The sequence below is a fragment of the Triticum aestivum genome, chromosome 5D (genome assembly GCF_018294505.1).
Source record: "Triticum aestivum cultivar Chinese Spring chromosome 5D, IWGSC CS RefSeq v2.1, whole genome shotgun sequence".
Lineage (NCBI taxonomy): Eukaryota > Viridiplantae > Streptophyta > Magnoliopsida > Poales > Poaceae > Triticum > Triticum aestivum.
In genome coordinates this window covers 261,030,093-261,045,128 of record NC_057808.1, presented here as the reverse complement: position 1 = coordinate 261,045,128, position 15,036 = coordinate 261,030,093, and the positions used below count along the sequence as shown (strand labels likewise).

At 43.2% G+C, this 15,036-nt stretch overlaps 2 protein-coding genes across 2 annotated transcripts; one reads left to right on the top strand and one right to left on the bottom strand.

Annotated features, from left to right (window-relative positions):
• The first annotated feature begins 3,192 nt into the window (after positions 1-3,192).
• On the top strand, positions 3,193-5,750 carry LOC123124637 (protein DCL homolog, chloroplastic). The gene is made up of 3 exons (XM_044545223.1): positions 3,193-3,508; positions 4,727-4,841; positions 5,260-5,750. Exons 1-3 carry the CDS (start codon positions 3,270-3,272, stop codon positions 5,455-5,457), a joined length of 552 nt encoding a protein of 183 aa, XP_044401158.1. The 5' UTR covers positions 3,193-3,269; the 3' UTR covers positions 5,458-5,750.
• A 1,227-nt stretch (positions 5,751-6,977) lies between these two features.
• LOC123120663 (protein ETHYLENE-INSENSITIVE 2) lies at positions 6,978-14,783 on the bottom strand. The gene is made up of 7 exons (XM_044540654.1): positions 14,249-14,783; positions 13,558-13,644; positions 13,281-13,394; positions 12,984-13,196; positions 11,530-11,706; positions 8,779-11,370; positions 6,978-7,614 (listed from the first exon to the last, which is right to left on the bottom strand). The coding sequence occupies exons 1-7, from the start codon at positions 14,504-14,506 to the stop codon at positions 7,333-7,335; spliced, it is 3,723 nt and encodes a 1,240-aa protein (XP_044396589.1). The 5' UTR covers positions 14,507-14,783; the 3' UTR covers positions 6,978-7,332.
• Between the last annotated feature and the right edge of the window lie 253 nt (positions 14,784-15,036).

Sequence of the window (15,036 nt, the reverse complement as noted above, 5' to 3'; positions counted from 1 at the left end):
AGCGGTAGGCACAACTGGGTCAACATTGTAAATGATAGTTTCATCTTTAACTATAACTGGCTCCTCAATCTTTTTGTTAATAGGGGGATGATATTTAAACCACTTCTCCTTAGGGAGGTCAACATGAGTAGCAAATGATTCACAAAAAGAGGCTACTATCTCAGAGTCAAGTCCATATTTAGTGCTGAACTTTTGAAAAGCGTTGGTATCCATAAAAGATTTAACACAATCGAACTTGTGTTATACCTGACTCATTACCTTTGTCAAGTTCCCAATCTTCGGAGTTGCGTTTAATTCTTTCAAGAAAGTCCCACCTGAATTCAATAGTTTTCTTCATAAAAGAGCTAGTCGAAGAAGAATCGAGCATGGTTTGATCATCAAGAGAAAGCCGAGCATACAAATTTTGTACGATAATTTCCCTTGAGAGCTCATGATTGGGGCATGTATACATCATGTATTTAAGCCTCCCCCAAGCTTGAGCAATGCTTTCTCCTTCACGAGGCCAATAATTATATATATATATATATATATATATATATATATATATAATTCCGATCACGATAAACTAGATGCATAGGATAATTTTTTTGATGAAATTCCAATTTTAACCGATTCCAATCCCAAGCTCTAATATCATCACATAGCCTATACCATGTCAATGTTTTTCCCCGCAAAGATAAGAGAAAACCTTCTTCTTAACCTCATCTCCGGGTAAACTTGCAAGCTTAAATAATCCACAAACTTCATCCACATAGGTTAGGTGCATATCAGGATGTAGTGTTCCATCTCTTGCATAAGGATTAGCTAGCAGTTTCTCTATCATACCGAAGGAATCTCATAACAAATATTTTCAGTAGGTGCAGTAGGTTGAGGAGCAACTCTTTGTGCTTCCGGTAGAGGTGAAGATACCCCGAACAAACCCCTCAAAGGATTGTTTTCCATAGTAACAAGTGACAGTAAATTTCAGCACGTAGTATAAATTTTTCCTTACCAATTTCCACTCACCAAAAGCACTTCACTCCCCGGAAACGGCGCCAGAAAAGAGTCTTGATGACCCACGAGTATAGGGGATCAATCGTAGTCCTTTCAATAAAGAGTGTCGAACCCAATGAGGAGCAGAAGGAAATGATAAGCGGTTTTCAGCAAGGTAATTTCTGCAGGCACTGAAATTGTCGGTAACAGGTAGTCTGATAGAAAGATAATTTGTTACAAGTAATAAGTAACAATGGTAACAATAAGTGCAGCAAGGTATCTCAATCATTTTTATAGCAAAGGACAGGCCGGAACAGTCTCTTATAATAAGCAAAGCGTTTTTTAGGACACACAGGAATTTCATCTAGTCACTTTCATCATGGTGGTTTGATTTGCGTTTGCTACTTTGATAATTTGATATGTGGGTGGACCGGTGTGTGGGTGTTGTTCTTACTTGAACAAGACTCCCACTTATGATTAACTCCTCTCGCAAGCATCCGCAACTACGAAAGAAGAATTAAGATAAAATTATTAAACATATGGATCCAAATCAGCCCCTTACGGAATAGCGCATAAACTAGGGTTTAAGCTTCTGTCACTCTAGCAACCCATCATCTAATAACTACTCCACAATGCATTTTCTTGGGCCCAAAGATGGTGAAGTGTCATGTAATCGATATCAACATTACACCACTAAGGGAATCTCAACATGCATACCATCAAAATATGGAACGAATATCAAATTCACATGATTACTTATGACAAGTATTCTCCTCAAGAACAAAAGTAACTACTCGCAAAATATATCCATGATCAAGATTAGAGTGGTATTGAATAGCATAGTAGATCTGAACATATAATCTTCCACCAAATAAACCAGCTAGCATCAACTACAAGATGTAATCAACACTACTAGTCACCCACAGGTACCAATCTGAGGTTTTGATACAAAGATTGAACACAAGAGATGAACTAGGGGTTTGAGATGAGATGGTGTTGTTGAAGATGTTGATGAAGATTGGCCCTCCCATGATGAGAGGGTTGTTGGTGATGACGATAGCTTCGATTTCCCCCTCTCGAAGGGAAGTATCCCCGGCGGAATCGCTCCGCCAGAGAGCAAAAGTGCTCCTGCCCTAGTTTCGCCTTGAGACGGCGGCGCTCCGTCCCGAAAGTCCTCTCCTTATTTTTGCTAGGTCAAATGACCTCATATACCAGAGGATGGCCACCGAAGGATGGCTAGGGGGCCCACTACCCACCAGGGCGCGCCCTGGTGCCTAGTGGGCACCTGGGTGGCACCCTCTGGTATTTGTTTTCTCCAAAAAAAATATTTCAAAATAAATCTCCGTAAAATTTCGGCTCATTTGGAGATGTGCAGAATAGGTATCTCTGACATTGGTTTTTTTTCAGGTCCAGAATTCCAGCTGCCGGTAATTTCTCTCTTTGTGTAAACCTTACATATTATGAGAGAAAAGCCATTAGAATTACTCCATAAAGTGTTATATTAAATAAAAATACTATAAAAAAAATAAGAAAACATGATGCAAAATAGACATATCAGTCCCACAGGGCTTTGGAGCTTGAGGCCATGACGGGTGTGATGCATACAGGAAATCGTGAGCGGAGGTGTGATGTGGATGTTGTCGGGTGTGCCCATGTTTAAATATCAGGCGGGATGTCAGGCCAAGCGGCGGGGTGTTTAATGTCGGACGGCCGTATGTCGTTTGCATGGGGGCGCCACAATAGGTTCCTTGGCAACCATGCTTGGTTAATAGTGGGAGGTGGACGGACAGGTGTCATTTGAATGCGGAGAGAATGTGCGTGCATCGGGACGAAACGCGGACACACTTCCGGTTAGCACGCTGCTTCAATGCCGGCTCCAGCGAGAGTTCGTGTCCGCTCTAGAGCGGCATGAATGTGGCCCTGCGTTGACCGGCATGAATGTACGGCAACTGCTTCGTGCGAGAAAGATCTTGGACGAGGGAGAGGGTTTTTAGGTGGGACCGGGATATCAGACACGTGCGTGGAAGTGATCTGGGCACCTGCAAAACCTCCCAGTTTGCTTCTGATTTATGAGAAAGTGGACGTTCATGCCTGTTCATGAATGGATGGATTTATTTTTTTAGAAATTCATGAATGGATGGGTGCCGTGCTGGATGACGGAACAAGTTCGAACCTCGAACAAAATGCTTGCTGGCGGTTTAAGATGCCCTGAGTCTCAAGAGAAAAAGCCCAGGCCCATACTACTGATCTGTTGAAACCCCAAGGAGAAACCCTTTCTCGCCGTAGCTGAAGAAGCCATGGCCTTGGCCGCCGCCCTCGCTCGAGCGGCCACGCGCATCCTCCACGGCGGCTTCCCGCCGCACGCCACTTCTGCTGCACTCTACACCCCCAGCCGCCTGTTCTGCGACCTCCCCGCCGGCAACGAGCCCTCCGCTCCGGGGGCCGAGGAGGAGCAGTGGGAGGTGGCTGAGGCGGAGATCCTCCGCGAAGTTGGGCCCGTCGTGGAACTTGTCAAAAACATCCTCCATTCCAGCAGGTCAGTTGTTCGTTTCTCCTCTCGTTGCAATGATTAGGAAGCTCAAGTCGCAGACTCACGGATTTTTCAGTGCTGTGCACATTTGACTCGTAAGATTTTCATGCCATAATGGTTCGAGAAAAAGAAACATTGTAAAAGAATGTGAGCTAGGTAATCAGGATTTCCTGAGAAATCGTCAAACTAACAGTTTTCTAAAGAGAAATTGTATGTGAATATTTCGATAAGATGCAATTTTCCATTTCCTATATTGCTGTGGTTATGTTTAAACAACTGGAATATGTAGGACCATCGAAGCATTCTGTGATGAAAAACGTATTGTTGGATCATCTCTATCTCTACTTACTTAAAAAATACGTAAGGTTTCCTCTCCCGTCGAACCTGCGTTTCGCTCGTACCTTCATCCTCCGTCAGACATCTTTGGTAATCCAATAAATAGCAATAAATTCATGGTTCGTAAGCACATAAGTATCATCCTTATCTTTGGTAACCCAATAAAGATCAATCACAAACACACATACCTATTTTGTCAGTTTAAGAAATATCAGAAAATATATGCTTTATAACTAAACCATAATATTATTTTGTTTTGCATCAAAATTTGTCCCGTATGGTCCTCTTATTGTGTTAAAAACATATTGGACCCGTGGCAACGCACGGGCACATACCTAATTCAGTTAAATAACTAGAATACTGGAATGACTCTTTGATAGTTCAGCTCTCTTTATTAAGGAAGGGGATTCGATTGGGATTGGAGTATCCAAGAAGGTTGATATGGTTGATTGCATAAGGTGATATGACCATATGGCTGGGTTGAGTTGCTTGTTCGATTTTTGTTTGACAATCACACACTCTGAGACAGCGCGCGGCGGCTCTTCATTCAGCAGCGTCCGGCTTTATCCTCCCGTAGATAGATGGGCGTCTTGTGTGTTGAGTTTGCCTTGTGGCACGTCACGTGTGTTGACGTGTGTCCATGAGTTGCATGTGCCTTGTGTTGTTGGATGTTCATGAGTTTGCCTTGTGGGGTGTGTTGTTGTATGTCCATGAGTTTGCCTTGGGGCGTGAATGTTGTAATTCCCTTTCAAAAATGGTGCAGCTGATGAAAAGCACACTTATGTAATAATATGTGTTGCTGTACTATAAAACTTGCAATTTGCAAGGATGTGCTGTTGTGTGCCTACGATCATATATCACATTTCTGATAGTGTTCTGTTATAACAGATATGGAGATGGTGCGTTTTTAAGTCCGGAAGATGAAAAGGTTGTGGTAGAAAAGGTTCTTGCTCACCACCCCCGTTCGGAAGACAAGATTGGTTGTGGACTTGATGCTATTATGGTGAGTTAGCATGATCGGTTCTCTTTACTAAGATAGACATGAGACCCTAGAACAAATCTATTTATTTTTGCTTTGTTCTTCATTGCCATGCTTGTATTATTAAATATATTATCTTAAAAAATTTATCATGTGCTTGTTAGAAATCTCAGAACCTTAGTGTGTGCAGTGCTTTTAATTCCTTAGGAGGACCTCCATGAGCATAAGAATAGAACTGCAGTCTCGAGTCTCAACCATTGTCCTGTTTATTTGTCTAGAAATTTTATTATTTCTGTTGAGGCTCAATCTTGATAATTTGCAAGTTCACATTGCTCTGAACATGTACTGGTACCTTGTGAGAGTAATCTTTTCACTGTGAGCCTAAGGATATGTAAATTTTGTGAACATCTCCTAATCTGTGGCATGCTCATCATGTTTGTAGGTTAACAAACATCCTGATTTCAAGATGTCCAGATGCCTGTATGTGGTTAGAACAAATGGTGATTGGGCGGATTTCTCATACCGCAAGTGTCTCCGGGCGTACATCAAAGGGGCCTATCCATCCCATGCGGATAAGTTTATAAATAAACATCATCTAGTTCAGAGGCGGTCACATCTTGGTCTACTTCCTCCAAAGTAGAAACAACCTATATAATGTTGCCTTTTTCAGGTGGCTGGCACCAAAAATCTGTTTTGGTCCTTCTGCTTACTATCAACCCTCATGGTGCATTTTGCGTGTAGAGCTGGTCGCACCGTCTCCTTTAGCCTATGTTTGGTATGTCAAGTGAATGAGGTCACTGCCCAGGCTCTCTTTGAAAGCAATGTGCAATATCCACTTTGTTGCTAAATTATCTGGCACTAAATCCTTAAACGGCTATATTCACGCGTATGTGTTATTCGTATCAATATTTCATGTGGGGTTAACTGTTAAAATTGAGTCTTGACTCAAATTTTGACAGTTCGTATTACTGCCAAATTTCCTCCACCTTAGCACGTCCATCTTGTATGCCGACAACGTCATGCCATGAGGCCATTTTGAGGAGGCATAGAGAACCAATGAACCATGGTTGCCGCTGTGTAGTTGAATGGACCGTCTCACATGCACCGCGAGCTCGCCATCGTCAACAATCTAACTGCGTTTTGGCCCTAGCACACTTGGCATCTTTATTTCATGCCGGGTTGTGGCACAAAATCTGGCATCTTTATTGAATGCCGGGTTGTAGCACAAAATCTGTATAGTAAAAGCATCAGGGAGAAACAACGAAGCACACACTAGCAATAGTTGAGACAAAAGCTCAGTCAATGAGGCAACGCCAGCAGTGGTTGAAGCACACGCAGGTAACGGGTGACGCAAAACTTGATACTCCCTTCATAAACTAATATAAGAGCGTTTAGAACACTACTTTAGTAATCTAAACACTCTTATATTAGTTTACAGAGGGAGTAGTAGTTACTAAAAGAAGTATATAGCTTCAATGGTCGTAGCAAGAATAATTACCATAAAAACATATACTACAAGAAATCAAAGTAGGAAGCATGCCTAACGCAAACCAACGATTTGGTGCTGTCATGCACTAGAAGCATAGAAATTTGATTTTAGAAATTTGCGTGCTTGCCGGACAAGATTTAGGTGCACAAGTTTAAGGTATGCCTAACATTGTTGTGTGCTACATTAAACCTCTACATTAGGAGCATGTATATGGTGGAAATCAAGAATGAATGATTAACAAGAAGCACTAGGCAAATAAATCCATTCACATCGAAGAGGATCACTCACGGGTTGTGGATTTGTGGTACCTTCACCTGGATGCATCAACTCATGGATGCCCGATTTGGGAGCAATTAGAGGAGGATCACTCACGGGCGTGTTTATTTACTGTGCTTGTTGTTGGAACTTTTCAGCCATGTGATTAAAAGGAGATCGACGGAAGAGCACACGTCTGACAATTGAAAGGGATCAGACGTCTGAGTATAAGTGTTTCCCTAAAAAGTAAGATGCCATGAATGGACATATCAGAAAACTCATCGCCAAACAACAGCCGAACGATATATAGCACAGGGCGGTCACATGAAATAAAGAGAGAACCCCAGGATCAAATATCCTGCCAGGACTGCATTGCATCTCATTCATGCCCAGAAGCATCACATTAACCATGCACATGTCAAACGAACATCACATTAACATTTCTTGTAACCTCTCTACAAAGTCACATGGGGCACAGGCACAGAAGGCCTAAAAAAGTCCAGTTGAGCTTTTACACCACTGATTCAGCAGATCGCACTTTCTCTAACACACCGCGCTCAGGCGGCAAAACATGGTTTACCCTGCATCATCCTTGGCCCCTGTCAAGCATCACATGCAAAAACCGAAGGGCCCAAAAAGGTCAAGGGGCTCCCAGGCCCCCCCTTAGAAACGCTGTGCAACGAAAAAACCACTAGGACTTGAGAAGCAGGAAAGGGCGACCTGCCCCTAGGACGGCGCCAGAAACCCTACAAAACAAGTAAAAACATGTCGCTATTGCCCAGCAGATGGCTTGCTCGACAGCCTACGCTTGTACCGCTTGAGAACTGAAGCCAGGTTCTCCTTCCCTTTAGGAAAAGCTACGTCTCCTGCTGCTGTTCCGCTTCGACCCTTGCGTCCACAGATAGCTACTTCCACGTCCTTGATCGTCTCCAAGATGGCAGCTGAAGTGGTGAAGGTGCCAGAAATGGGCCTGGCACCCGGGCCTGTTATCTGAAGGCATGCGCACCCGGTGAGAGGTTTCCGGGGCTTGGAAAAGGCGGGTTCAATGATTCCCTGCGTTAAGGTAGATATATAACATCAGCAAAAACTGCTAGCAAAATGAACCCAGTAAGAATAGGTGTTTTGCCTCTGCATTCTCACAGCAGCACAATCTAACAATCCAATGCAACTGAGCAGACAAAGCCCATTTATGTTTGTCTTTTCTCAAGGAGAAATCGCAAGAGAGATGCCAAGTTGAGAATTAAGGTAAGTTTGTTTCACTTGTGGATTATATACAACTATAAGTCCAACTCCAATCTATGCAAATGCCATATATAGTAGTGGGTCACTTTATTTGCATCATCAAATACTCCCAACAGCATGATATCTGCCCAACTTGCTATGCTCAAATAAATATGCATTTAAAGTAACTTAATGGAAGGTGAGGTTAATTTTCAAATTAATGCAGTCAGGATGCTTATAACCTTTGCTACATGGATGAGTCAACCAATACCTGGATCCTTCTTTCAGGGGTAGCCACATTTTGCACTCCTAGTCCACAGATCCAAACAGAAACTAGCCCCTTTTATACAGGAAATACACAGGAGCACATGGGTGCTCCGCCCCCTATACGAAAATTAAATTTAAAAATACCAGGAAAATTATAAAAAAAAACTGAAATTTTGGGATACCAAACTTCGGTGTCCAATCTACTCCCGTATGAAGTTCCATAGAAAAATACCAGGAAACGTATCCGTGGCGAAGAAAATACAGTCTGAACTAAAATCCATCCAAACCAGGGTTTTCGGTACATAGAAAATGTTGTCTTTTTTGCCACGGATACGTTTTCTGGTATTTTTTCACGAAATTTCACACGAATGCAGATTGGGCACCCAGGTTTCATATCCAAAAATCCAGATTTTTTTTTTGAAATTTCCTGGTATTTTTTTGAACTTAATGTTCATATAGGGATGTGGAGCACCCAGGTGCTACAAATCCTCTTCCCTTTTATACTCTCTTTTGTACATTCTCTATAATCTCCCCCTGCTCTCCTTGTATTTTTGTTAGCTACTCTCACCTCAACCCCCCTGCTTTCCTTCCCCTAACCTATGTAAATAGCTTGATAGTTGATCCCTAACTTACTATAATAATAATAAAAATCAGTGGGAGCCTTTCGCCGCTCTCATTTGCCCTAAAAAAACATTTTAATGGTAAAAGTACATAAGACAAAGGAATCACCTGAAGACGGTTCAGAACATATGTGTACTTCCCCCAAAGTTCTGGTCTACTTTCCACAAGGGAAAGATCCAGTACCCGGCGGATACACCAGACACCAAAACTAACAACCAGGGTAGCCTGCCAAACGCAGGTTTCACCACAACCGCGCATGCGCAGAAGATCAGCTGACAACAGATTCTCAGTTGTTTCTTGTGAAAGTCTCTCAGCTGCTGCAACTTGATCAATTAAATTTTCATCACAACCACCATTTTGCCTAAAGAGCCCTCCTGATCCTTCCAGTTTCAAGATATTCATGATGCAAAGCCTAAGAGATTGAAGAAGCTCTGCCTCACACTCTGTGTAAGAGGAATCATCCTTTGTCATGCCACTTGATCTCTGGCCAATGTTCACCTCACTCTTATTCAATTCTGCACTTGACATACCAAACAGCTGTTCAAACGGTTGTTGGGCCCAAAGGGATTTATTGTTGGGGTTCATACCCAACTGCAAAGAAAGGACATCTCTTTGGAGATTATGTTGTGACCGCTCATTAAATGCAATTTGAGCTTTGGACCTGGCTGCCGAGTCCACATACTGTGATCTCTCAGATGCCAGCTTACTTAGGTATGATTGATTTCCGGCAGCACCACCTATATTTGCTTCGTTCAACCAAGCCTTTCTGCTTGCAGCAATTACTGCAGATATGTCAGGTGAACTGTGATACTTCTTTGAGTATCCAGGTGAGCCAACACTTCCACTTTCATCAACAGAGGTAGAATCATAATAAGGTCTCTCAACCGTTGCATTTAAGCGATTCATTGTTGGGCTTTGTGGAGAGTTCGCTCCCAGTGAACCCCGTAAATTTTGGTTGCGGGCATGCATAACAGGATCAGCATAGTTAGAAAAAGAATATTCAGATGACCTAGGAACCCGTCTTGGGTCCAGGGGGATGTTAGAGTGCTGATTTCTACTTGCATTCATCCCTTTCAAATAAGATGCCAGCTGATATCCATGAATAGTAGCAGGCTGATATAACTGATTATCAGAGTAAGATGGCATATTGAAATTTGAATAGTATTTTGCATTTTGCTCAAGTAAGCTGCTGCTTGAACTCGAAATGTCTGTATATGGTGAATTCATGCTCTGAGACCAGTTGGATGAACCCATTGGACCCATCTGATGCCCAGAACTCCAGTCTAGACTACGGATATCCTTATCACGGGACATCGGGTCCCACGAGTTCAGTGAGGTAGCTGATGCTCGCAGCGCATCTCTCATCAAGGGGCTCTTTGAAGCTTCAATGGTTTGGTTATCAGCCCTCACAGCAGAATTAGCTGCTCTCAAGTCCAGTCCAAGCAAAAAGTTATACCTTTTTTCATTAGCCTCTTGTGTAAGCTTACCATGATAATCAAAAAGATGCCCCCAGAACTCGTCAAGATGTGCTGCTAACTGCTTCCTTGCAGCACGGCCCAAACCAGACTGTGTCGAGAGGCTGCCACTGCCAGCATCAGAGTCTTTTCCCCTGCTGAAAGTAAGAGATGGTGGACCATCAGGATTGGAAGGTGCTCTGCCTCCAGCAGACTTCTCATGTTCCAATTTATGTGAGGCAACAATATCCTTGTCCCTGCAAACTTCTGCTACTACTTCAACATCTTTTTCAGTTGCACTCTTCCTTTTGATGTTCTCTGCATGAATATGTTCTACTTCACTGGCTGTAGAAACCTTTGGTACCGACTCTGTCCAGTCAGCCACACAAACTGGTTTTGGCTCTTCATGGAAGACAGGTGGTGAGGGTTGAGCTTTAGGAGTACTCACTGCATAAGCAGTTGATTGTTGACTGTCAGGATCAGACTCTACAGTGGTGTCAGAACTTTCAGTATGCTCCAAAGCTGATTTCTGATGATTTTGATGACTTTCCATTGGATCCCTGAGAATAGCATCAGTAGAAGACCTTTGAACTTCTTCATGGGCAACATCTTCCAGAAAAACATCTTCTCTATGGTGAGTACTGCCCAATGGTTCTCTCTGAGAGTGCATAGAGAACTCCAGAGTTTCAGCTTCATTACTTGCAGACTTCAGTGGAGTAACAGCCAGGAACAGTGTAAACAGAAGACATGAACATGAAATTAGGACGATAAGAGTATATGGAAGTACAACAGGGCTCCCGGTGTTCCCTTTCATGCTGTTTGTCCAGGTGCTATCACCAAACAGGATTTCTGCCTTGAAAATGATATTCGTAAATAGCATGAGAAGAAATGCGAGAAAGGCCAATATTTCAACAGATGAAGATATTCTGTAGTTGCCCATTATTGATCTTGACGAAGCAACCCGGAAAACAGGTATAACAGACGCAGGAAGGAGCATAGCCTGGATGACTGGACAGATGATAATTAACTGATATATCGCTTCTGAGCCCGCAACCTTTGCATAGTAGATTGTAGGAATCATGGCAAAAACCTTCAGTAGCAGATGATGTGCTGAAAGAGAAAGGTTTATACCAAAGAAATTCTCTACAATTGCATGGCTACCAATAATAGATGACAGTGAGACGATGTGGCTCGAAAGGAGAAGAACCATTAAGAACACAAGCGGCGCTGCAGGATTCATGAATATCTGCAGAAGACAAGATTCAGAAAAACTCAGAATATAACTTCAATGCAGGACTGAAATAAAAAAAAGGCAATATCGCAAATAATTCAATATGTGGGATGGGTGGGACATGTCAGATACAAAACTTAAAAGGTAAGTAGGAACTACAGAAAGGACACGGACCTGGTTCATTAGCTCCACAACATCTTGAAAGGTCAGGAGCAGTGTATCACCGGATCCAACTGCTGCTGAGCTTATCAGAACATAGTTCACAAGAAAAACCCCAGAAAAAATAAATAAGATCGAAACAAGGTGGTCATGAAATAAGGCCCCAAGTGTAACAGGGGATCTTCTTTGAGCCTGCACATATGATATTCAAATTAACATAAACAAGGTAAAGGGGGTACAATATGCAGAGTACAAATTAAGCAAAATAAACTTATTTGTCGAATCAACAAATGAAGATGTACTTGATGTGTTATATAACTGTTCGTAAACACCAAAAACATGATGAATTTCCAAGACCTCAAGTCAGTGTCATAACCACATAGGGACTGGCTGCAGAATGCTGGTGTTTTAACTATCATTTTGTTTACTGAAGTCCAACAGATTTTCCATAAATCAAGTTGAGTTTTTCATCACACTTCATGTAAGGTAGCACGAACAGGTTTGCCTTTTCTTTTTGTGAGAAAACAAGAACATAAATTACATATCTTCTATCATGCCTTCGCACAGACGCACACAATTCTTTTAGGGATTAACAAACCACACCAGTATATCATACCACAAAGTCATCACTGGTAACAAGGACTCGGGATCTAAACTTATATGGCTTAGTGGGGTGTTTACAGACTAAGATTGATCTTGTCTAACAAAATGCAACATGGATGCTGGTTAGTTAAGACTGTATGATAACTCTGCTGAGAGGGAGAGAATTGTGCTGTTCACAAGTATATGCCTACCCATTACCGGAAAAGGGGTATATACAAGCCTTGCATGGGCCAACCTAGATTAACAGGCCTATAAACATGTGTACAAACTCAAGGTGGATCTGAGCCACCTAGTTTTAGGGTACGAAAGTATGAAAGCTATGTTGGTATCCACTATGAGCGGTGAGCCGGTGAGAAATCTGTAACTTAAAAGTCTTGAAGGTCAAACAGCAAATACTGAAGATCGTTGACTGCTAGGAGTGAGAACGCATGAAGGCGACATATCAAATTACTGGAAGGGAAAGCCTTACATTGGGCCAAACGGGCCTACAGACATCTGCATTTAAAAACTTCCAATGGAAGATAAGGTGCTATTGATGTGAAACCAGCACACCAAGAATTCCAATAGTTTGTACTTTTTCTGGTGATGAAAAAACCAGTTTTGTATCGTGTGTGATGTATTTAGTACTGTCAGTGGTATAAGTTGATTCATCTCAAGAAAAAGGTGGCATAACTTGGTTGACAAAATATGGAATGTCGTAAACACCATACACGGCACATTCCGAATTACATAAGTTTAAACACAGCCACACGAACTTGATATGGAACTGAAGACAAGTTTATTAAGGGCCCCAAATGTAACTAATGCACCACACTACCTGAATATCTTTCAAGTGACCATGAACAAGAAACACGGAAAGTACTTACCTGTACAAATGATGAATGAACATAGAAGTTGTGCGCTATTACATTTCCACCCAGAAGTGCCATGAGCGAGTAGGCACTTTCACCACTCAACTTGGGGAACATCACATCCATATCGAGAGGAACTCTTGGTTGACTGACCAATAAACCAAGCACGAAACAAACAAGTGCGAGACCTGCTATGCAGGCATTGAATATTCCAGCCATCTTCTTGTCCTGTAATGGGCAGAAGCAGGAGCCAAGTGCACGTAAGAATTTGAGAAGGTTCCTCGTACGAGATGCAGTTTTTATTAAAATTACCAGATGGGAGATCGCATATGGTAGTAGATTAACTGCAAAGCTTGCAAACCATATGCCTGTGACAAGGTCATCGTATTCGAATACAAGGTTAAACCCCATTGCAATGCCTGATATCTGAAATAACCAAACATCACCGTCAGACCATCAAAATTTTGGAACTTGGGAACCAGTAACATCACATGCTTTGGCAAGTTAATGCATGTATCACATAGGCAAAGAAAATTTCCGGAATGAAGCACTGACAGAACATAGATTTGTGTAAAGTGCCTAGACATACCATGGTAATCTCTGCAGTTAACAAGGACAGCAATGCCTGAACACCAAGGCCAACACATATTGGCTGACTGTACTCCTGGACGCATATCTTCATGTTCATGTAAAAGTATCGCAACAAAACAAAAATCAAATTCCCGCAGAACGAATTCGATGCATACAGGTGAATGATACAGAATGGTAAAGGACAACATTTATTTATTTATTTGAAAGGAAAAGGACAGCATTTATTTATTTATTTGAAAGGAAATGGACAACATTTAGAAAGAGCTGAATTCTCTAAAGGTAAAAGGGAGCCAAAAAAAAGAGGAACTTTGGGTGGGTGATTGCTGGTTGCTGCCTGCGTGCAGCTGTGGGGTAATGCCTTTTGGCTTTGGGGACGTGATTTTGCTCAAGTTTGCTACCTGCGTGCAGTTCTGGATAGTGTTCCTCTGGTTTGGGGGGCACTGATTATTCATGTACACTACCCAGCTTTACCTTTCAATTTGTAAGAAACTTTGTGTCTTCGAATGGCCGGGTAACGAAAGTTTACCTTTTGTCTTAAAAAACAAAGAGGAACTTTGATTACATGGGAGCTATTGTATCATTGGAGAACACTGCCAATCGTATCTAGGTCATCCATGGCGACTCGCTAGAGCTGTTTGAATAACTCTGCAAAGCAAGACGAAGAAGGAAGCGAGGAGAGTGGTGGTTACCTGGGCAAGATTCTTGGTAGTGACCATGCCGATGCATATGGAGAGGTACTGGCAGAGGACGGCGGAGAAGTTGAAGAGCAGCACGAGCAGCACGAGATCATAGCCGAAGCGAGAGCCGGCGTCCACGGTGGTGACCCACTTGCCGAGGTCGATGTACCCAATCGAGATGAAGAGCGCCGGGCCAAGGGTGCGGAAAAGGTTGCTCCGGCCGCCATCTTCGGCTCCCAGGGACTGTGCTAAGCTCCGGACGCCGTCCATGGCGGGCGGAGCGAGAAGAAGCGCGCTAGCAACAAACCCAGAGACGGCGGCGAGCAGGCGGGATCCCGACTGGCACTAGACTAGCACATCCAGCGATCTGCGTGACGGGGAGGACGGATCGGATCGGGGGTCGCGGGCTTGGTTGCCTAGGGGCGCGGGCTGGGATCGTGAGGAATGGCGGGGAGGAGGAGAGGAGCGGAGCAGGACGAGGAGGAGAGGAGGCAGGGGGGCAGACGCAGGAGCATGAGAGGGGAGGGGGGCGGGGAGGGGAGGGCGGAGAGGTAGGAGGGGAGGGGCAGGGGCATGGATGGAGAAGGGGGAGGAAGAAGAGTGATGGTGGACTGATGGGAGATGGGTTCTTGGGGTCGGGGAAGATGGGGGAGAGATTGGAGGGGATTCTCTGTGGCTCAGCTGTGTCTGCCGGTGTCAGGTGAGGGATCTCGTGTGGCTGCTGCTGTTGTTGTTTTTACAGTCATCTCCTCCTTTATTCATGCGTTAGAAGAGTAATATCCCTTACAAGTATTGGGATG